The sequence below is a fragment of the Artemia franciscana genome, chromosome 2, assembly GCF_032884065.1.
Source record: "Artemia franciscana chromosome 2, ASM3288406v1, whole genome shotgun sequence".
Classification (NCBI taxonomy): domain Eukaryota; kingdom Metazoa; phylum Arthropoda; class Branchiopoda; order Anostraca; family Artemiidae; genus Artemia; species Artemia franciscana.
This window is the reverse complement of record NC_088864.1, coordinates 42,156,885-42,180,981: the sequence shown is the minus strand read 5'-3', so window position 1 is coordinate 42,180,981 and position 24,097 is coordinate 42,156,885. Positions and strand designations below refer to the sequence as shown.

The 24,097-nt window shown below is 33.0% G+C and overlaps 1 protein-coding gene across 4 annotated transcripts in view; it reads right to left on the bottom strand.

The window, feature by feature from the left end:
- LOC136041926 (utrophin-like) overlaps window positions 1-24,097 on the bottom strand; it is a 427,919-nt gene that overhangs the window by 265,248 nt on the left and 138,574 nt on the right. For all 4 annotated transcript variants that reach the window (XM_065726724.1, XM_065726734.1, XM_065726743.1 and 1 more), the window contains 3 exons: window positions 19,768-21,102; window positions 17,865-18,188; window positions 1,446-1,733 (listed from right to left, as the gene is read on the bottom strand). In XM_065726724.1, the coding sequence (XP_065582796.1) occupies window positions 1,446-1,733; window positions 17,865-18,188; window positions 19,768-21,102 (1,947 nt within the window). The remainder of the gene's footprint in view (window positions 1-1,445; window positions 1,734-17,864; window positions 18,189-19,767; window positions 21,103-24,097) is intronic.

Genomic DNA, 24,097 nt, shown 5'->3' with positions numbered 1-24,097 from the left:
TTCCCACAAACTCGGCTGTACGTTAAAGATCCAATTTATTTTCATACCCGTTAATGTTCAATAAAAGAAAGATCTGCCATACGTACCTGTAACTTCGTGATTTCAGTAAAGGACAAATTACATCCTAGTTGAGGATCGGAATTTCTTTTAACATCCGATAATTTTCGTACGTTTAAGCACAATCACTCTACTTTGATTTGAATAAACTATTTGTTTATATTATTCGTTGCCTCCTTCTTTACTAAATAACAAGCAACTCAGCTAATGGGTTCAAGCTTAAAATACCTTTTTTAGAGCTTAATAGTTATAATAGTTAATTTACAAAAAAGTTCCATTATTGTAAAATTCCATTATTATTTGATTCTTAAAATCTATCATTATTAATTGGCATTTTTTATCACAAAAAGTCATTAGCTCTGATTAAAGTGGCAATTCTTAAGAGAACAAAATAGTTTTATTTTCTTTTTTTTTCTAAGCCCTCAGTAGTTGAATGGCACAACAAAAAGTACTAACACCCTAAAATCCACCAAAAGTAGAAATATAGCCATTTTTGGTAATCCAGTTGCGATTTAAGTACAACCAAATAAAACTTATAGCCTAACTATTCAGCGTTTAACACTGAAATCATCTTAAGATACTTATCTCAAGTACCCACCACACTCAAGTTTTTGGTCCGACAAAATCGGTTTCTTTCTGTATTTGTACTCGGTGATAATCAACATAGTGTGAGAGAGTGTATATACACTACAATGTAGGTATATTAAATATTTTATTAAATTCAGTATTTTAATTGAATGTTTTATTTGGTATTTTGCTTTCGTTAGGTTAGAGACCATTTAATATAATACGCTCTGGGGGGCCTGATTCCTATAATTCGCTGTTGTAGTTTCCATAAATTTTTTTACTATACTAATTTATTTTCACCCAGTGTACCCAATTCTTCAATTTGGGACGGGGGTCAGTGGCGTGACTCTGTAAGCTTAGCCAGAGTCGACCCAGCTCTAAATGGGTAGCTGGAGAAATCTGGGGAAGGTAAACAGGAAGGGTGTGCGAAAGCACAGGATGGCTGACCCCCAACCCCCCATTGCACTTCCTGGCTGAAGGGCCAAGAAACGGAGATCAGCACCGCCGGTAGGGACTGTAAAGTCTAATGCCGTATCCTTTACCTTTTACCTTTAATTTGTTTTCATCATACTTAAGTATATTTCATTAGGATCAACCGAACTTCACTTCTTGAGTGTGGTGGATACATGAAATAAGTACCCATCTTAAATGGTTCGCAAATTATATGACCTAGGAGGACAAAAATACATTTTACGAGATGTGCTCATCCAAAAGCACTTTAGTTCAATACAATCAACAGCTGTAAGTCTCTGAAAAATGTTTTTTTTCCTTTCATAGAGATATAATTATCAAAGAATTTTCAGACACAAAAACTAATTTACCTGGAATATTTGGCACTGAACATTCAAATCAAGCCACTGGTTATTGAGTTTTTGTAACGTTTCTTCTTGTTCAGCTGAATTTCTGGCACATAATTCTAAAGCTAGATCATTCAGTTTCCGTATATCGGCTTGCTTTTCGACAATCCGGTCCTGAATTAAGTCCAGTTGCTCACCAGTAAGAGCTTGGTTCTTATTTAAAATGCCGCTAATTTCAGACAACCATAGTTCTAATTCCTGAATTTTGTTCTGAGAGCCAAAAAGGAGTGATTCGTCATTAACTTTTACTGGCTGTAAAACAAAAACTTTAGAAATAAAATATCATTCCACCATTGAAATCAAGATAAAAAATAAGCACATGAAGAGCGAGAAATATAGCATTTTTATAGGTTTGATGACACTTTAAAGAAAATTGATTTGGTTCACGGAGGCGACCAGGGAGAAGGAGCTTAGGGCTCGCCTCCACCCGAAATAATTCTAAATCTTGCCGAATTCCAGGGGTAAAATTGGGATTTCTATTACTGCCCCTCCCCCAACAAAAAAAAATTCCTCCGTACGCTCTTGATTCGGCTATATAAAAAATTAAAAAAAAAATTGTGCAGTTAAATTAGACAAATTACTTTTACCACTAAAAATATCTATCAAAAATTTCATGTCAGAAGATAACTGTTCAAAAAACAGATCTGATTGGACACTGATTTCATTACCATACTTCAAGAAAGATTCATGAAGGTATTGTGGTTTCCAAGATACAAATGTAATGATTGTTTGTGTTTTCTTTCAAAGACTATCTGCAGAAGGGGCGTAATTTGCTATGAGGCAGGGGGCCAACTGCCCCTCCCCAGACTTAAGTTTGCCCCCCCCCCCAGCTGAAATTCAGCTTTTTTCACAATCTTGTCAAAACTAAGATAAACTTACGTAATTCAAGCATCAACAGAAACACATCAATGTTTTCTAATTACATATTTACCTTTACAGTAATATTTATTAAATAAAAAAAACAAGTTTTTTAAATGAAAGTAAGGCGCGACATTAAAACTTAAAACGAACAGAAATTACTCCGTACATGAAAGGGGCTTTTCCTTCCCAACGCCCCGCTCTTTACGCTAAAGTTTGACTTTTTCTCTTTACTCTACATTTAAAACAGTAAAAAACTTTAGCGTAAAGAGCGGGGCGTTGAGAAAGAAAAGCCCCTTTCATATACGGAGTAATTTCTGTTCGTTTTAAGTTTTAATGTCGCTCCTTACTTTCATTTAAAAAACTTGTTTTTTTATTTAAATTCTGAACGTTTTTGAATCAATGCATGTTTTGATTTTGGCTCTCCGCAGAGGAATAATTAAAACGAAATTTGTGTATTTTTTTTTTTTTTTGCTAAATGGCTTTCTCATAATTTTGATCGAATGATTTTGAGAAAAAAAGAGCGGGAGAGGAAGCCTAGTTGCCCTCCGATTTCCGGTTAATTAAAAAGGCAACTAGAACTTTTATTTTTTTTACGAATCTTTTTATAAGTAAAAGATATATGTAACTTATAAATTAGCTTACGTAAAGAACTTTTGTATTCTCATGTTTTTATTACATATATGAGGGGGTTCGCCCCCTCGTCAGTACCTCGCTCTTTACACTAAAGCTTAAATTTTGTCCCAATTCATTAAGAATGACCCCTGAATCACAAAAGCCGCAGAATAAATAGTTGAAATTACTAAAAATACTTTAGCGTAAAGAGCGAGGTATTAGGAGGAGGTGAGCCCCTCATATGGGTAATAATTTCTGTTCGTTTTAAGTTTTAATGCTGCTGCTTACTTCCAGCTGAAAAAAACTTTTTCATATTTATTTTTTCATTGTTTTTTTAGGTAATGCTAGTAAATCCTGCGCTCCCTTCATGGAAATTTTCTTTCCCATGACAAATCCCTCGATGGAAAGTTCCCCCTGCATATCCCCCTCTTCTCAACCCCTGCCTCAAAAAATCCTCCTGAAAACGCCTGTACACTTCCCAATAACCATTACTATATGTAAGCACTGGTCGAAGTTTTGAACTTGTAACCCCTCCCACGGGGACTGTGGGGGAGTAAGTCGTCCCCAAAGACATAGCCATAAGGTTTTTCGACTAAGTTGAATAAAATGGCTATCTCAGAATTTTGATCCGTTGACTTTGGTAAAATAATTAGCGTGGGAGGGGGCCTAGGTGCCTTCCAATTTTTTTGGTCACTTAAAAAGGGCACTTGAATTTTTCATTTCCGTTAGAATGAGCCCTCTTGCAACATTCTAGGACAACCGGGTCGATACGACCACCCCTGGGAAAAAAAAAAACAAACAAAAACAAATAAACACGCATCCGTGATCTGCCTTCTGGCAAAAAATATAAAATTCCACATTTTTGTAGATAGGAGCTTGAAACTTCTACAGTAGGGTTCTCTGATACGCTGAATCTGATGGTGTGATTTTCGTTAAGGTTCTATGATTTTTAGGGGGTGTTTCCCCCTATTTTCTAAACTTTATTTTCTCAGGCTCGTAACTTTTGATGACAAAGACTAAATTTGATGAAACTTATATATTTAAAATCAGCATTAAATGCGATTCTTTTGATGTAGCTATTGGTACCAAAATTCCATTTTTTAGAGTTTTGGTTACTATTGAGCCGGGTCGCTCCTTACTACAGTTCGTTACCACGAACTGTTTGATAAAGTATCTTTATAGTACTTTGATAGTTCTAAATAGTAGACTACCTTTATGGTACGAAATGGCTTTTTTTTAGTTTTTACCGTCATTTTCACTTTAATTTATATAACTGGCTCCAATTTTGCCCCCCCCCCCCCAGAGCTTAACAATTACGCCACTGATGTCCATTCATGTAGATTTCATCAGATCTGGACGTGGTTTTTTTTTTCTAATGTGAAAGAGTTTCTTCAATTTGAAGATGAATTCTTACCTCCAAATGAGATTAGCTATGAGACCTCTGGATTGTTCGGTTGCAATCATGAAAGCGAATGTACATAAAACTTGAAGATGAATTCTTTAATTTGAAGATAAATTATTACCTCCAACAGAGCCTTAAAAATCTCATGCTAAATTGACCAACATGGCAAAATCCACACAGTTAGAAAAAAATGCCAGGAGATCCTACTTTATACCGGGAAAGAAGCTCAAGAATTAAAAGTAAATACAAAACAAAGAGAAAAAACGAAACATTCAATGCAAATATACAATAGTTCTACAACTGAAACAAATAATATAGCTCTTGTCTAGTCTGGAAGGTAATGAAATACAAATATCAACTTGAACAAAGAGAAAAAACGAACAAAACAATGAACAAAGAGAAAAAACGAAACATTAAATGCAAATATACAATATTTCTACAACTGAAACAAATAATATAACTCTTGTCTAGTCTGGAAGGTAACGAAATACAAATATCAACTTGACAAATGAAGGAAACCTACTTATCAATCCAAATTGGAAATACTCCTTTACTTTGTTCGCACAAATGTTCACAGGGTTTGCAATACATACGAAACAAAGGATGATTCCAGGACTGAATGGATAATCTGGCTCTCTGAGAGAACCAGAATATTAGAACTTATCTTAATTCGTTAAATCAGTGTTTGAATTCAGTCAGATTCTACGTTTGTATCATTTTTTTTTTAATTTTGAACCCTTCCCCTTAAGGAATGCCGAGCGTCCCTCTCTCTGACACAAATTCCTTGGGGAGGGTACTTGAAATATAGCTTTATTTTATATCTAAATTCATCCTTATTTGTATATATTCTTTTAATTCTGTTTATTTTAGTCTTTGCTACATTTAGTACTAATAACTTAACTCAAAGCAAATCCATAGTTTTGGTTATTCTCGACCCATACGGTATAGAGATAGAAACTTGACTAAGCTGAAACCTAATTTCAGCGGAAAAGTGTCCCATCTCGTCCAAGTTTTACTGTCAGACGTCAATTTTTGTACAAACTGTCTGGCTTCTTATGAGCTCCGTTATGTTTTAGTCTTGCCAGCTAATGTAGATTTGACTATAAAACAAAAAGATCCATTGAAAATAGAAAACATTTCTTCAAGGAGTATTCAAGTACGAGTTAGGTACTTCTACCTGATTATTACTTTTCACAGGTGTGTTCTCTATTTTTTTTTTTTACTTTTTTAGTATCTTTTTTTTCTTGAAATATATCTAATTTTTTTTTTTGTATTTTGCTTGAAAATACAATTTTGGCTTATTATAGCTTGTGAACTTCACTTACCAATGAATTATTATAGCATCCTGTCTCAACTACTCAAGTGCATTTTTATCCAGGGATTTCAAACCTGACTTTTATGCAAACAAAATACTTTTTTTATACTTAATAGCATAAACAATTTGAACTATTTTTTCTAAGAAAACACCCCTTCTAAAAGACTTCACGGGAATCACGCTTTTTTTATAAGAATTTCAAGCAATTAAAAACTCTAATTATAAATCCAACTCCTTTCATCATCATTAACATACCAAATCAAGCAGTATATTTTTTTCCAATTAACTGTGTGATGAAAGTAAGTTTACCGAATCGAAATACATTTTAGCAGTTAAAACAACAACTTTTGGACTGGAAACGGTCAATCAATAAAACAGAGTAGCTCTTTGTCAAATTAAGCAACGTCAAATGTAATCCTTTGTGACTTTGACAGAAAAATTGCATCAGTTCCAACAAGTTAACGACTTAAATCTGGCAGTCTTGCATTATTCATTCATTGATGCGTAAAAGAAGGAAATATATATGGGCCTACACTTCTTCCGCAGGAATAGCATTTCATTACGAGGAAAAGATATTCGACTTAAACCCCATTACATGGTTGACGATTTTCGGGACTCGCGTCATCTTGAGTCACGACCATGCATGCCATGCAAGGTTTCTGATACGCAAGGATCCAACAAGACCAGTTTTTGGCAGTGCGAAACTCGATTCCTACTGTGTTTCCTTTACTGACCTTTTATTACTCCGTGCTTGTTATAGTTTCAACAATATTGTGGCAAACAAAATAGAAAACGTGTGGTTTTTCTGATGTTTCGATTATCCTTGTTACGGGTTTAGCTCATACGGCTGTTTTTGTTATGACTGTTGTAGCCTTAAATTATTTGCTAAGTAGTGAATGCAAGAAAGGAAAAATTATGCTTTCGTCACTCTTCAAGTACATTTGAAAGAGGTTTCGAGATGACAAAAAGAAAAAAAATGGTAGGTACTTTCACGGGTCCTTTCAGACGAAATAAAGTGTTTACTCAAATTATTTTCTTTCTTATTCCTTTTTGTTATGTTACATTTTTATCAATCTTTTTTCGTTTTATTTGTATGTGTTGCTTTAAAAACTATATATTTACAGTTTTTTTTAATCAACATTTTTCAAGCATGACTGGCATTCCTACATATTCTTCTGAAATTTCCTTTTTCTTTCTTTCATCATATAACGAGATAATTCACTGCCATTGACATGCATGGTTGTTACATTGTCAAGGATACTGCTTCTTCTTTTTCACTTTTTGCCTCTTTTATTAGATGAATTTCAAAGCTATTTCCTGTATTTTTTCTTCTTCTAAATTATTCCAATAAGCAGTAGAAATATCGAGTTTAGTATAGAATGTATGGCATTTATTCTTTCAAACATCGCCGTCTTTTAGTATGTAGTGAAGCTACAAAATCCTACTAAGAACTTGTTATAGGAAGGGTAAGTTTTGAGTAAGAGAAGAGGTTGGTAAAAATTTTATCCTTGTCTACAGGCCTTGTTCATCTTTTACTGAACATTGCTATGTTTTTTTTTTAAGGCATAAATAGTTAAAAAGAGCATTAGCAGAGCTGCTTGAGACATGGTAACTTTGTCGTACCTCCAGAAGGCTGCATGATTGCCACGTAAGCTTAAATCAGAATTTTAGCAAAAATTCCAAATAACTAAAGATAGTGCTGTATCATGGGTAAAATTTGACATTTCTAGTATAACGCTACCAGCCAATCAGTTTGCAAACGACGCTCTTAAATCTAGAGAGTTAAGGGAAAATGAAATCCCACTTTTATTTGGTGCAATTTCTTTTCGTTTTAAGTTCGGCCGGATTATTCATTTTAATGTCTGTTCTTTTATGTTTCATTTTTTCATTCGTAGTTGTTACCAGCCACTTAAAGCTTGCATTATATTATAAAGCTATTATTATCTTTTTAGGTTTTAATTGGGCCTATTTACATAGTTCGTTTTTCATTTTTGAAAACGTTTCAAAACGAATGTTCGTTTTTGAGTTGACACAATTTTATCATGGGTTAACAATAAGATCATTTAATCAGTATTTCTACTCAAGCTAAAACGTCGGATTGTAATTTAAAATTTCGACAAAATGTGAACATTCAGTCAAAATGTTCGATCAGACGTAGTTTTGTAAAGTAATTTCTTAATAACATTTTTAAAAGCTAATCCAGAAAGTTTCAATCCAATTGGATCAAAACAATGTTAGGCACATTTTGGGGTGCCATGAATGAATAGAGCCCTTTTTTTTCAAAAATATTTTCTCCTCTTCAACTTGTTTTGCTCAGGATACATGTTCAGTAAATTGTAATCAGATTGGAGACAGAACAAATTTCAGTCTGTTATAGGCATTAATGGCCAATGCAGCCATTTTTTCAGAATTTTTGTCTTCATTAAAGCCCTCCTTGACCGTGCCTAAATATCTTAAATTTTCAAGCCAATCGAAGGAAAAAAAAATTGACTTTTCTTGTATCATGAATCGATGCAAGCATATTTCTTTTTCTTAATTGGCTGAACCAAGGGGACTTCCCTTGTTTCAATCAACTTACCTTCCATGTTTAAGCCAATCGAAGAAAACTGAATTGTTGGCCCGATTTCAGGTGTACCCTATCGATATAACCAAATTCAAAATGCTTTTTCTTCATTGAACACTAGCTTGCTCTGTCTAAAAAACCATAACTTTTAAGCCTATTAGAGACGAGACAAATTTTAGGCCCATTTTTGGACGTCAAAAGTCGATACAGCCAAAATAGGTTTAATTTCCTTTTCCTGCATAGGAATTCATCTGGGGCCTAGGGCTTTAAACGTAATTTTCCAGCCGATTTGAGCCACAAAAATTATGACCCTTTTCTTAAGCGCTATGAATCTTTTAGTCTTTTAGTTTTGGATTATCAAACACATTTAGGTAGCTACTTTCGGTATGGGCTGAATAAAAATACTATCAGTCCAGACCGACCGGAAAACATTTGAAGGCGAAACAACAAGTTATTTTTCATGTTTGTTTTGAGCATAGAGGTCCCGTCGGCCCAGGAACTTGCGAATATGAATTTCGAGTTTTCAAAAAGAAAACGGTTGGCATTTTCGGGTGAACCATTATTTTGGTTTGCTCGGAATGTCGATATGATTTTCTCACTTAAGTAGCAATGATTGGTGCCATTGGGTCAACACCAGCGATATAAAACGTGTCCAGAGTGCATTCTACCTTACTTTGAAATTTCATTTCAACAAGGTTCTGTTCAAGGTCTTTTCTAATGTTTTCTTTAAATCTTCTGAGCTTTTTTTCGTTATACAATTTGATGGCTATGACTTTTCACACTTTCAACATCACAACATCAACATCACAACATGGTCCTCTTACTTTTCGATCTTTATTAACCTTTTCTTCTCTTTAAAATCTCTCCTCTCCCATTCCAATCTTTCGTTCCATTTTTTTTATCTACTCCTTTAATTGGTTTAAAAAAGAACTGATACTGGGAATTAAAGCATGAAAGTACTAAGCGAATAAAAAGGAAAATTTCAAAAGCGGCCAAATATGAGGACAGAATGAAAATTTTCAAGAATGTTTGATCATCCAATTGGAAAAATTAAAATAACTTCCAATTATAATAGATTCCAACAATCTGATCTAATTTCACTTAATTCATACATCTTTCTTGGAGCAAAAATTTGAGCCACTGAAGTTCAATCTTTCCCATTTGTTTTTCTCCCTTTCTAATGACGTTTTTCTCCGTCTTCGTTAAAAAAACATGAAATGGTTTCAAAAAGTCTCTCAATATTTCTAGAACAGCATTTCATAAAGGCCTTCTTTTCCGTATTGCGTCATTAAGCATATGTGAGTAAACAAAGAACACATGGGCATTACAATTAAGACAACATTTTTGTTGTAGCAGTTTCGAAATTATGAAGATGCATGAGGGCCTTACCCTCCTCCTCTTCTTATCAAAATTCCAATATATATCTCTGTGGTGCTCACACACGATTCACGACGTAGAAAATTATATTACAATGTACGAAGCTATCTCTTTATAGAGAGTTGCCGTAATTAATTTTTATTTAAGCTAAATACAGGAATGAGTTTCAAATTAAACATTTAAATACGTTTGTCTATCTTGAAATAGAAATACAAAATTCGCTTACAGTTCGAGAGAGAATCCTCCAAGGAATTCATTAGTATAAAAGCATTTACTCACTTCAAAAGTCACAATTCGATTAATCTGCGGAGTTTCGTAGAAAATGAGTTTATTTTTAAGTAAGAGACCTTGCGGTGTCGGAGAAAAGCTATGAAATAAACGATCACAGAGCAGGGACAAGAAAATGGAAGAGACATTATACAGCTAAAGCTATTAACTCAAAAGAAAAGTTGACATTTCTGTTTATTTCTTGTCAGCAAACTTTTCTGAGCGACACTTCTTTTACCATATGACTTTCTCAAGCTTCTCATAAATGATACTCGTACAAGATTTCGGTGATGAAAATATCCCTTTCCAAAAATTACTTTCGTTGCAAAAAACAAGTGCGTCAAATAAAGTCTTTAATAACAGTCAGTAAATATAACTGTTACAAAATTTTTTAGAACATTCTAAAAATGAACCAATAAATGCTCCTTATGAAGTATATATATATATATATATATATATATATATATATATATATATATATATATATATATATATATATATATATATATATATATATATATATATATATATATATATATATATATATACGTATATTGATGATACATATATATATATATATATATATATATATATATATATATATATATATATATATATATATATATATATATATATATATATATATATACGTACATTGATGATACATTATATATATCATATATGATATATATGATGATATATATATATATATATATATATATATATATATATATATATATATACATATATATAGGATAGCTGAGTTTACGAACTTAGTCAGTTATTTATCCAACACAACGTCTGTAGGAAGGCCCAAAAAAAAATAAAAAAATTTGCAGTTACAGTTACTATAAATGATGATTCTGTGGAACCATCACCTAAACTATCAAACGTGTTAAGATGTGAAAATTGACAACCTGGACCATCAGTTGCGACAACACCAATACGGGCAGCTAAAGCAAAGGCCATTGCTAAAGTATCTGAAGTAATCAAAATCCAAAAACGTGTCAAAATGAACAACAAAGACACGCGCGGTAAGAAGATAAACGAAAACGAGAATTAGAGCGCATCAAAAACGAAAATGAAGAGCAAAGAGACACGCGGTTAGAAGATAAAACGAAAACGAGAATTAGAGCGTGTCATAAATGAAAATGAAAATCAAAGACAAACACAGTTAGAAATACAGCGGCATCGTTATCTTCGTCACAAACGAAGTGTGGCACAAAACCAAGTACATACGTACAAAGATGCCATAAACTCAGTAAATGCTACATATAAGTCCTTGGGACCCTTCAACGGACCATGTGGTACCGGTAAAACATTTGTTTATAAAACCTTGTACCACATTATGTGTGGAGAGAATCAGAAAATAAAATGTATGGCATACGAGAACAGCAGCAACTTTATTGCCATTAGGACTAACGACACACAAGACCTTTGGTTTAAAAGTTCCACTTTCCTCAGATTCTGTTTCGAGTATAAAGCCTGGTTCAAGCAAAGCTTTAGAATTAGCTTAAAAAGATGTTTTCCTACTTGACAAAGCACCCATGCTTCCCAAGTATGGCTTGAAAAATATGGAGTTCAGTTGTTGTAAATCCAATCAGTCCATTGCAAATCCAAACTTGTCATTTAGTGGGAAAATTTTAGTAGCTGGAGGAGATTTCCGACAGTGTTTACCACTTCAACCCTGAAGCAACCGCAATTACACATTCGATTTATCAATAAATAAAAGTCTTTGGAAGTATTTCAAACATATTTTCTTTGAGAAAGATATACGGGTTGATCTTGGACAGGAAGTATTTACAAAGTACATCCTTCAGTTGGGAATGGAAATCTTCCTAAAAATCTTCTTAATGAAATTGAATTACCGGAGGACATAATTTCCAGCGGCAATTTAGTTGAAGAAGTTTTTGGAGAATGTCTGTCTAAACAAAGTTTCAATTTCATGAAGGATTGAGCTATTTTAGCTTCGATCACCAAAGAAGTTAGTAAAATAAATGCGAAAATTGTCGATCATCTCCCAGGAAAATACAAATCGCATAAACGTTAAGATTCCGTAAAATATATAAAAAAGGAAGAATTAAATTTACTCCAGAATTCCTCACTTCAATAGAAACTGCAGAATTAACACCGCATGACTTAAAAATTAAGAAAAATACGATAATCATGTTTTAACGAAACTTAGATATTTCAGAAGGGATGTGTAATGGGACCCGCCTTATCGTTACTGAACTATGTAACCACACAATAAAGGCGAATATCATTACTGGGGAAAAAACAGGAAAAGAATTTCACATTTCTCGACTTATATTGGACTCTAATAAGGGTCAACTTGGATGTACTGTTCTACGACATCAGTTTCCACTTCGACTCGCATTCCCTATGACTATACTTAAGTCGCAAGGGCAAACTTTTGAATTTGTTGGTGTCGACCTTAGTACTCCAGTTTTTAATCATGGATTGTTATACTTGGCATTTTCTCGAGTGAAAAGACAACGTAGCTTAAAAGTTCCTGCAAATGAACGAAGAACATGTAACGAAGTGTGGAAGGAAGCCCTGACAACTACCAACAAAAACATTTTTGTTACAGTAAAATTTCTTTTTCTTAATTAATTAAATGATTAATAATTATATATATATATATATATATATATATATATATATATATATATATATATATATATATATATATATATATATATATATATATATATATATATATATATATATATATATATATATATATATATATATATATATATATATATATATATATATATATATATATATATATATATATATATATATATATATATACATATATATATATATACTAGCTGTTGGGGTAGCGCTTCGCGCCACCCCAACACCTAGTTGGTGGGGGCGCTTCGCGCCCCCCCCCAAGCCCCCCCGCGCGCGTAAGTCGTTACGCGCCATAATAGTTACGCGCCATTGTAGTTTTGTCCCTATGTCCCACCTGTGAATATAGATATATATATATATATATATATATATATATATATATATATATATATATATATATATATATATATATATATATATATATATATATATATATATATATATATATATATATATATATATGGTTTTAACTACGTAAAACTTGCGAATATACAACATTCTTTGCTGTCCCATTGTCTTTGCATATAAATAGATTGTCAGGTTTACCGACTCTTGAACATGCAACATATAATGGTCCATGGGAAAACAATCTGTATTCAGATCTATACCTCATGATTCTAATGATTGCCCTTGAGCTTTGTTGATGGTGATTGCTAATCGACCATTCCCTGTCCCGGTGTCCCGGTCGTCATTTACATCCCCCTGTTTCCCCCGGTGTCCCCGTTGTAGTTGTGTCCCTGTGTCCCGGTCGTCATTTATATTCCCTGTGTCCCGGTCGTCATTTGTATCCCGGTGTACCGGTCTGTATATACATTCGTTTTTTAGTTTTGTTTTTCTCCTTTATTTTTTTCCTTTTTTTTCTTTTTTAGTTTATTTAGATTTTTAGATTTTTTAGTTTTTTTATTAGTTTTTAGTTTTTTTTTCTTTTTAGTTTTTTTGTAGTTTTTACCTTCTTTTTAGTTTTGTTAATTTTTTTTTTTTACTTATGTCCTGGTCGTCATTTATACTCCCTGTGTCCCGGTGCTTTGTTGATTGCTAATCGAACATTCCTTTTGTCATGGTCGCTTTCTCTTTGAGTGTCGTCATTTATTTTTTTCTTTTTTAGTTCTTTTAGTTTTTACCTTTTTTTAGTTTTTTTTAGTTTTTTAGATGAAAATTTTTTTTAGTTTTTTCCTTTTTTTCTTTTTAGTTTTTTATTGGTTTTTACCTTTATGTTAGCTTATTTTTCAGTTTTTTCCCTTTTTTTTTATTTTTTTTTTTTATTTTTTATTTTTTTTAGTTTTTACCTTTTTTTAGTTTTTTTTAGTTTTTTTAGTTTTTTTAGTTTTTTAGCTTTTTTACTTTTTTTTATTAGTTTTTAGTTTTTTTGTAGTTTTTGCCTTTTTTTTAGTTTTTTCAGTTTTTTTTTTAGTTTTTTATTGGTTTTTACCTTTATTTTAGCTTATTTTTCAGTTTTTTCCTTTTTTTTAGTTTTTTTTAGTTTTTAGTTTTTTTAGTTTTTTACCTTTTTTTAGTTTTTTTAGTTTTTTAGTTTTTTAGCTTTTTTATTTTTTTTATTAGTTTTTAGTTTTTTTTGTAGTTTTTGCCTTTTTTTTAGTTTTTTTAGTTTTTTAGCTTTTTTATTAGTTTTTAGTCTTTTTTGTAGTTTTTGCCTTTTTTTAGTTTTTTTAGTTTTTTAGCTTTTTTATTTTTTTTTATTAGTTTTTAGTTTTTTTTGTAGTTTTTGCCTTTTTTTAGTTTTTTCAGTTTTGACGTGATCCAGTTTTTTCAGGTGACGTCACCTGATCCACGATCCACAGATCCACAGACAACTTATTTTTATATATATAGATAGTTTTTTTTTTTTACTTATGTCCTGGTCGTCATTTATACTCCCTGTGTCCCGGTGCTTTGTTGATTGCTAATCGAACATTCCTTTTGTCCTGATCGCTTTCTCTTTGAGTTTCGTCATTTATTTTTTTCTTTTTTAGTTCTTTTAGTTTTTACCTTTTTTAGTTTTTTTTTTAGTTTTTTAGATGAAATTTTTTTTTAGTTTTTTCCTTTTTTTCTTTTTAGTTTTTTATTGGTTTTTACCTTTATTTTAGCTTATTTTTCAGTTTTTGCCTTTTTTTTATTTTTTTTTTATTTTTTATTTTTTTTTAGTTTTATACCTTTTTTTAGTTTTTTTAGTTTTTTTGGTTTTTTAGCTTTTTTACTTTTTTTATTAGTTTTTAGTTTTTTTTTGTAGTTTTTGCTGACATCTTCAAAAACCATGTGCACGTTTTTTTATGGCTTATGACAGGAAATATTGTCAAGTATAAGACCATAGAAAACACTTAATTTAAATCTAACTTGCTTTACATTTTTACAAGAGAGGAAATAAGTTTTTGAAGTATTCTGACCACCTTTTTTTCAGAAATATTTAAGGTAGAAAACTGCAGAGTAGTGTGCCAATTTTGACACAAACGCACTTTTCGTAATATCTCTTTCATTGAGTCATCGTCCTATTTATTTCGCTATGCATGGTAGAAGCAATGCCTGTTAGCAAAACTAATCAAAGAAGAAGCTTTAGTAGAATATGAACATCGTCAAAAACTACTCCAAGATAAGCTCGTTCAATAGATCAGGGACAATTTTATGGATGAGTTTGAATGCCAAACAAAAACTCCTCCGAGGGAAAAATTGAGAAATTGATGACGCCTAAAATCATAGTACCGTACGAAATCTTAATCCAGCAAGAGAAAGAATATCTAATCCAGTACTGTCCAAGATTTTGTTTAAACAAGCGGAGTCAGTCGTAGAATTTCAATTAAATTCTTTTTCTTAACTCTACAAATACGTATAAATACCAATAAAAAATACAGAAAGCCAAGGCCCCCTCGGCTCTGGAACGCTCCTAGTCTAGGGCAAGATATTACACTTTTTTAGAATACAAAGAATCAGAATAGACCAATTATAGTGATAAAAAACAAACAAAAAGTATAGTCTGTCTTGTAATTTTCCAAGATCACATCAAGTTCTTTTCTACTTTTTTTTCATTTATAGTTTAAAAGCTATATTTACTGGCAGTCATAAAAAGAGAAAATGATTATCAAAGCAATTTAAATAACAAAAAATCTAAAATTGAAAAGTACACTTCCAATTATACTCCGTCTCTCTAGCTAATCAAACATTCGTTGTAACGAACTGTATGTAAGGAGCGACTTGGCCTAATAGTAACTGAAACTCTAAAAACCGAGTTTTGATAATAATCTATTTAGAAAAAGAAATGGTCTTTTATTCTTATTCCAAATATGTAAATTTGATAAAATTCAATTTTAACCACCAAACCTAAGAGCCTGAGAAAGTTTACCTAATTTTTGAAAAGGGGGTCAAACACCCCCAAACGTCTAGCAACATTAATGAAAATCAGACCATCAGATTCAGTATATCAGAGAACCCTACTGTAGAGTTTCAAGCTCCTATCCATAAGTTTTTTTTTTTGTTTTTTTTTTTTTTTTTTGTTTTTTTTTAGAAAACCACTGATGCATGCATTTTTTTTTTCAGGGACATTTTTTCCATTGTCTTGGTTCATGTTGAACCAATGGCCTTAGAATATCGTAAGAAGTCTCATTCTAACAGAAATCAAAAGTTCCAGTGCCCCTTAAGTGACCAAAAATATTTTAAGACAACTAGCTCCCCCCCCCTCCCACACTCTTTTTCCCAAAACGATATATGACCAAAATTTGGAGATAGCCATTTGATTCAGCATAGTTGAAAGGTCCAATAACTATGTCTTCGGGGATGACATGACCCCCCTCCCAGAGTCCCTAAAAAAGGAATGTTGTTCATATATAGTATTTATATATAGTATTTCCCGTTGTTCACATATAGTATTTGTTTTTAGGGAATATGCAAAAACATTACGGGGGGAGTTGAGGGAGGAGAAGAAAGACATGATTTGAAAAACATTCCGAACTTCAATAATTTTTTTTTAACTAAAGCAACAAATAACATTAAAACTTAAAACCAACAGAAGTTATTCTGCATATAGGGGGATGCCCCCTCGTCAACCTTCGCTCTTTGCACTAAAGTTTAACTTTTTGTCACAATTCTTCAAAAAAGACTGCTCAAACATAAGGCCTGTTGAATTTGAAGGAGAAGTATTTAATAAGAACTTTAAAACTTAAGCGAAAAAAAGAGGATCGAGGAAGGGGAAGTGCCCCAAATAAACGGAATAATTCCTGTAAGTCCCAATATTACTCCTTAATTTCAGTTAAAAAAAAATTCTTTTTTTTTATTTCATAGTAGCTAAGAGGCAATCAACGAAAAATTACTAAGCCATAGACTCAGTCATTTAAATACACTTTCCTTTATAATACTTTCGTTCAAAGCACTCTGTCTCCTCGGAAGCTCCAACAAAAAAAAAAAAAAAAAAAAATGAATCTTACATTTATTTGCAAGACAAATTTTTTTACTATCCAAAACTAATAACTACTTTTATATACCGCCTACAATAAAAAAAAAACAACAAAAAACTACCAGATGAAAAACACTTTCAACTGGAGTAGTTAAACTAAGAACATAGTATTTTTGGGTGTTCTACATCCAATTACCGAAATTCAGTATCTTCCTAGCCATTCTGCATGATTTCACGGTGGGAAAAATACTTTTTACTCCAAAATCTCACTATTTACCTTAAATCCCCTCCCAACCGAATTACTCGCTATTACTCTAGATCCACTCAAATGAAAAATCCGTCTTTATATCACTTTTCATAAAAAGCACGTTCAACAATTCGGCAAGGTTCCCTTTCATCATTTTAACTTTTAGTTCAATCATTTTCATACATTTAATCATTGCAATCATTTTCATACAAAATATTTAATCAACAGAAGTCGTGATCTTTAAGGGAACAATGGTGCTTCTGAGAGTCCTCTGGTTTGTTATATAGAGCTTTAACCAGATGTCCCTATTTTTAATAGTAGATTCTATTAGTAATAAAGTAGATTCTTGTTGAACCGATATTTGAAACCAAGCAGAACTAATTAATAATGATAAACAATAATGTAAGCCTTGAAAGACCTTTTTGGAGTCGAGAAATGTGAATCGAAACCAAAACTGTAGGAGGTGGAAACACAACTTGCGATGTGAAAACAGAAAAAGATCGACATAATATAGATCTTTAGTACATAACGTATATCTAACACTTATATTATACGAAGGCACCATCTAACGAAGGAATTAGCAGATGCTTCGGAGCCGTAATAATACGGAATATTTATTATAATAAAATCTGGACGGTTGAACATCTCTGGGGTTTTAACTTGGTAGACCTGCTAAAACGTGGAATAGAATTGTTATCTCTTAAATCATTTCACATACCTTATTTAAGCTCTTGACCTCAGTCCAAGATCTTCTAAGCTGATTAGTCAGTGCAAGAACTGAACCAGCAGAAGATACATCTTGTATCTTGAATACAAGCGTATCACCTTGGCTAATCAGTTGTGCCACATCTGGCTCAAGAAGGATCCAATCACCAACCTCATGAGATACAGAATGCCACTGTTTTAGACGTTCCAGCATAAGCTTGATCGCTGATTTAAAGTCACTAAGCTCGCCAATTGGAGGTTGTACAGATGGTGATGTAGGAGAATCCAAGGATTGTAGTCTTTGACGAAGCACTTTCGGAGATACCCCATGATTCATCTGGATAAATAAAGAAACTAAAACTAACATCAAAAATATTTTAAGTTAAATTGTAGGAATTATTTTAAGTTAATTTATAGGACATTATGAGAATATGGCTAGAAATATAGAGTCAAAATCAGCTTGAACAAAACTAACAGGGTGTCACCATGGAAATCTTACATTCTAGCTAATACATTCATTTAATCTTCATATTTCAAGCTTTGCTCAGCTCTGACAAAACAAAGTTGTATACGACTACGTTACTTACTTGCAAATTTCATTTTAATTCAATTTTAGGCAGGCTTGTGGATTCCTGGCTTAGAAAACAAAGGAATTGTTTTCTTACTTTTTCTACTAAGTAATGTACATAAACTATTGTCTAATTATAAAAGAAATATGCATCTCATTTGCGCATGAGTTAGATTTATTATGTATCTTATCTATATGATTATTTTTACTATAACACTTTCAACTTTTAATGAGAAATTATTTAAACCTAAATTTTGATCAAACAAAAGACAAAAGGGTCATTCTTAGAGATATTTCTTCCGATGATTTGGCAGACTTCCATGCGTCAATGAATAACTATACAAGCATAACTGATCAGGTAATTCTTCCAAATATATTATGATATAAATATTTACAAAGCTATAAACAGATAGAGTACACATGCAACTACGAACATCTAAGTGATGCTTTCACTGTCGCGTTTGGCATAACAGACGAATGCCATTGTTTTACACATAGATACTAAGGAGAAAATTGCGAAGAAAACACACCTTAATCAGATTCGATGGATGACCTAAAAAAAAAAAAAAGAAGCCAATTATGAAAAACTGGGTTTATTGTCGTAAGTGATTTTGTCTAAGTATGACAGCATGAGCTCAGTAACTACCATATTTCTACTTCATTTCAGTATTAGCTACTACTAATGCTAACAATTCACCACAGCACCAAGCCGCCTGAGGCCAACACAGCTACATACGCTCCTCCATGCTCCCTATCTATTCAAAGCCTCTGTACACCTTCCCAGGAAGTTACCATTTCCTCTAAATATTTTCTTACGACACCCTTCTGCCCCTACTGAGGACGAGCTGCTTTTCGTTTAGCCCTAAACAGTTGGCCAAAAAGGACCTTTTAATATTAAAGTAAATAAAAACGTAAAAACCATACAAAAACGCATGATGATTCCTTTTAGGTAGATACGAAATAAGTTTAATTCTTTATGATGAATAGCGTCGTCATAGGGACATCAGTTCTTTTCTCCAAAAGTCAGATTTTTCTCCAAGTTTGTCTTCTCTAGAGCTTTTTGACCCCAATTTGTCCACTACGAAAACACAACGAAAAATATACAAGAGCGAATATACGTTTATTGTTTTCTTTATTTTATATATTTTGCTTCTCCACCTTCACCCGGTTTACGGGAAAGCAAAAGTTCAGGCACAAAGCCAAGATTTTATTGCGTATCAGAGCATAAAAACGAATTACAAAGCATAAATTCAAGCCTTCTTATCAATTAGCTTATTCCTATTCTATGTCAGCAAATTACTTTGCCTTGATTATCATGAAAAGTAAAAATTAACGAAAGTAACTTTACCTTCCTAGGACTTGTAACTGGTGTATCTGTTTCAGTTTCAGAATCCGAAAGATATTCTGCAGGTGTTACAGCTTCTGAGCTTGAAAATTCAACAATATCATCAGTCTCCTTATCACTTGCATAAAAGCTCTCTAGATCATCGTTATCATACTCATCTGATTTTGAAAATCCACCTCTTCCTGAGTCTGGCGTAATACTAAGGTCGTAAATACTTCGGGGTGTCGCGACATCCTTTTCATGACTTACATCAGATTCTTTTTCAGATTCTGATAAGCTTAGGGTCATCTGGGAAATTGTACTTTGTCGGTTTGCGACTTGAATATCTGATACTTGTGTCTGTGTATAGTAGTCACGTGACAACTTTGAGGACGAAGACTTGTCCATTTCCTCTTCCTTAGATAAATTTGAAAGAAGAGTAGACAAATTATTCTCTGAGAGATGGCTGTTCTGACCCAAACTTAATGTTGTAATTGCTGACAAATGCACAGCAGCAGACACGTTTCTTCTCCCGTCAGCAATGTCTTTTTCTGATTCAAAGGGCGAGTCCAGTGCTTCATCTATTTCAGGTGACGAAGGAATGTAGTGAACTAGCTCCATTTCTGCTCTTTCAACAGATGGTAAACGTGAAGTTGCGATTTCAACATCAGTTAAACAAATTTCATGAATTATATCTTTAGTAATTTCAATAGAATTAACTACAATCTCTTTTTCTTTAACTTCAACAACTTGACATTCATTTTCATCCTCTAATGGCTCAATTTCAACGATACTGTCATTTGGAGAAAAAGACACTGACTTTTTACGTTCTGGAGCTTGAATAGGGCTCTTTGGTATATTATCTTTTACTACATCGGACAGAATTTCACTCATTTTATCTTTTTCATTGCTTTGAGATATTAGGTCAGTGAGTTGAGTAACAACTTGACTGATTTCTTCAACTGACATCTGACTTGTTGTCACGTCATCTATTGACTCGTTCAATCCCATTTCTGATGGCATAACTTCCATGAAGTGACTTTTTTTGGATGAAGGTGTGACATCTGGAGATTTAGCAATTGAATCATCGCTTGACAAGGAACTAGCTGAGCTACTATCGTCCCCAACAATTGAACTATTCTCGTCATCTTCAATAATAGTAGTGACAAATCTTTGATAACCAACAGACTGGGATGATCGTTCTGTTGCTTCATCATCATTATCATCAAAAGCCTGATTTGAGTAGCCACATGACTCCACATTGTCATAATCTCCTTCTTCCTGAATCGGAAAACTTTCTTCTCTGCTGACCTTTTTATGTTCAACGGATAGTGGTCCTTCCTTCGCCAAAGACATTTCCTGAAAATAAATAAACCTTAAATTCAGACATAAAACACTGCATCCACTATTGCTAGACACTTATGGGGTATAATAATTTTGTTTCAGCTATCTTTAAGTTATCCGAACAGGATATTGATTTATTTGTAAAAAACAATAAATACTTGATGTATCCTAACTCCGCAAGTTTTATAGAGCCTAGTTGACTGTGTAAATACATCATAGTTGGGTGTGCATCCCTTTTAAATTAGAAATTTCTGGTTTGACTTATATTTAGAAGCGATGTCCAAGGCGCCATAACTGTCTTCTCGATATCCATACCTATCTATCGTAATAACAAAATTCACCCAAAGAAATCTTACCCCTGGATAACCTACACCCGGAAAACTTGCCGTCATATATCTTGCCCCCAAGATTTCTGATAAATCACACCGAGAAAATCTGTCAAGAAAAAGTCACACTCAACTTCCTGACGTTGAACTTGCCCCAAAAGAAAACTTGGTCCAAGAACACTTCCCCGTAAAAACAGCCAAACGAAGCTTGCCTCCCAGAAACAATTTTGGGACATAAAAATCAGCTTTCGAATGAAAGAATACAAAAGAAAAATAGGGAGAATAGGGGATATTTCGTTTAAAATTTTGTAACTGGTTCAAAAAGGGGACAGTACTCTCTCAAGACAGTTTTATACTTAATTTAAGTAAACAAATTTTGTGAAAACTGATAAAATGTATTTAAATTGTGTGTAGCCGCTAAGTGGAAAAATTAAACTTATTTATCAGAATTATGTTTACTTAAAGCATAAAAACTGGTTTGAAGTAGGCATATGTTGGATCTACGCACAAGGTCAAGCTTTAAAGCTATGGTTATTCGAGATAAAAGAATTATTGGTAAAAGGGCAAGTAGCCCTCTTCATGAACATTCCCACGCTTCTAGCAATCCTTTTTTGGGTCTACTTGAAGTTAAAAATAACATCTGACAACAGAATCACCATTAAAACAACCCATACACATTGAGCAAATGATTCCTTAGGTATTGTCACATATCAATTAAAAATTTAGTCATTTGTCTCCAACAATTGTATCATGTTGGTTGAACTATAATCTTGAAAAATTCCAAATGAATCAGAAGGAGATACATATAGATTGCTCATTTTTGACACTCAGAGAAACATAGAATAGCTTAAGTATTTCATACTTTTGGTTTTTGGACTTAATATTCATGATATTTCTGAAACTGTTTTTCCAGCTATATATATGTTCATGTCTTGAAGCGAGGAAGGTGTTCCAAGTGATCGACACTTTCTTTCCAAATGAAACTCATAAAAAATTATTCTCTTATAAACTACGAAATTGCCATCTAAATGCTATCAGAGAATCATTTAAAGAAGCAGCGGTTATAAGATGTTTCTTCAATTTTTACAAGTCTATTCATGGCAATCTACAGCAAGATGCTCTGCGAAACACTATAAATCATTCGACTTCTGCAAACATACAAGTAAAATAGTTATTCCTGTTTTTTCCTACCAGTATATAGTTTTCGACGCCTTCAATAAGGAGGCGAAAAATTTTTTCAAACTAGAATCTCAATATTTGACTAGTTTGAGAAAAGTCTTTATTCATTTTGTTCTGAATACGAGCAAAAATTACATCGATTTTTCGATTCTCGATTCGGTGGGAAAACTTGCTAAGCCAAAGCTACCGATTGACCAAGTGTCAAACAAGTTAAGTACTGAATTGGAGCTCTCTACTCAACAGTTGTGCTCCGAATAAAAACAAAAATGAGTTGCGTTCTGATTTGGTGCCAAATTACATAAGTCCTGACTCGGTTAAAAAACCAAAAAAAAAAATTCTGAGTTGGTTGAAAAACACAGTACAAACAGCGGACTGTAATACAGAAATGAGCTAAACCTTAACTAGGCGAAAAATGAACAAAGTCTTGACTAGGTAAGAGCTAGGTCCCGTCTCGTTTCATATACAAGATGAGTTGCATAAAAAGTTCAAGCTAGGGACTGATTTGGTGAAAAAACAATCTGAATCATTTCTTTTGCAAGAACATGTTAAGTCCTGACTCGAAAAAATATAATCCAAGTCTCATCTCGGATCAAACACGCGCTAAGTTAAACTACGGACTTATGTGGTACAAAATCAACCTTTTGTTTTTTACTTACTCGGTAAAAAAAAGAAAAGCGAAGCGCTGACTCAGGGCAAGCACGACCCAAATTCAAGATAGGAACTGACTTGATGCAAATACAAGTCCTAACTCGGTAAAGAAACGAGATAGGTCCTGACTAAGATGAAAAACAGCTCATGTCTAGACTCAGCAAAAAAGCAAGCTAAGTCAAAGCTACAAGCTGGCTTGGTGTAAAAATCCTAGCAAAAAACTATAACAACATCAATAAATTTAAGGTTAACAAATTACGAACACTTAAATCTACTGACAAAAAATGGAACAAAAGAGAATTTTCAAGGTGCAGGATTTTGGTGCGACGGTGCAAATGGAAATTAAGCTAAGTGCAAAAAAAAAAGCTAATTCTTTCCTTGATAATGAGCTTGTCTTGACTCGGTGTATACAGCGAGATTTGGTCTGTAGTCCAAACTGCAAGCAGGTCCAAGTCCTCCCCCATGGCAGCTTTTCGGTTACCAGAAAGTTAGTACCTTGTTTAGATCAGAATCGTGCAACGCTTTTCAATTGGTATGATCTGAGGATCTGAGGAACAAAGTGGCTTCGCGGTGGGGTTGAGGAACAAAGTGGACTCGACGTTATGATGAGCTAAGTCTTTATTCGGTGTACAAATGAGCTAATTTTTTATTCAGTTTCAAGTCCAAGCTGAAAACGAGCTCAAATACTCCTCCCAACTGACAGTCTTTTCACCACAAAGTGGCATATTATTTAGATTAGAAATATGCAATGATTTTCAAGTAGTATGCTCTGAGGAACAATGTGGGACCGCGGACCCTAGCATCACCTGTAATTTTTTAGCAAAACCATAAGTGATATTCCATCTTGTTGGAACAAG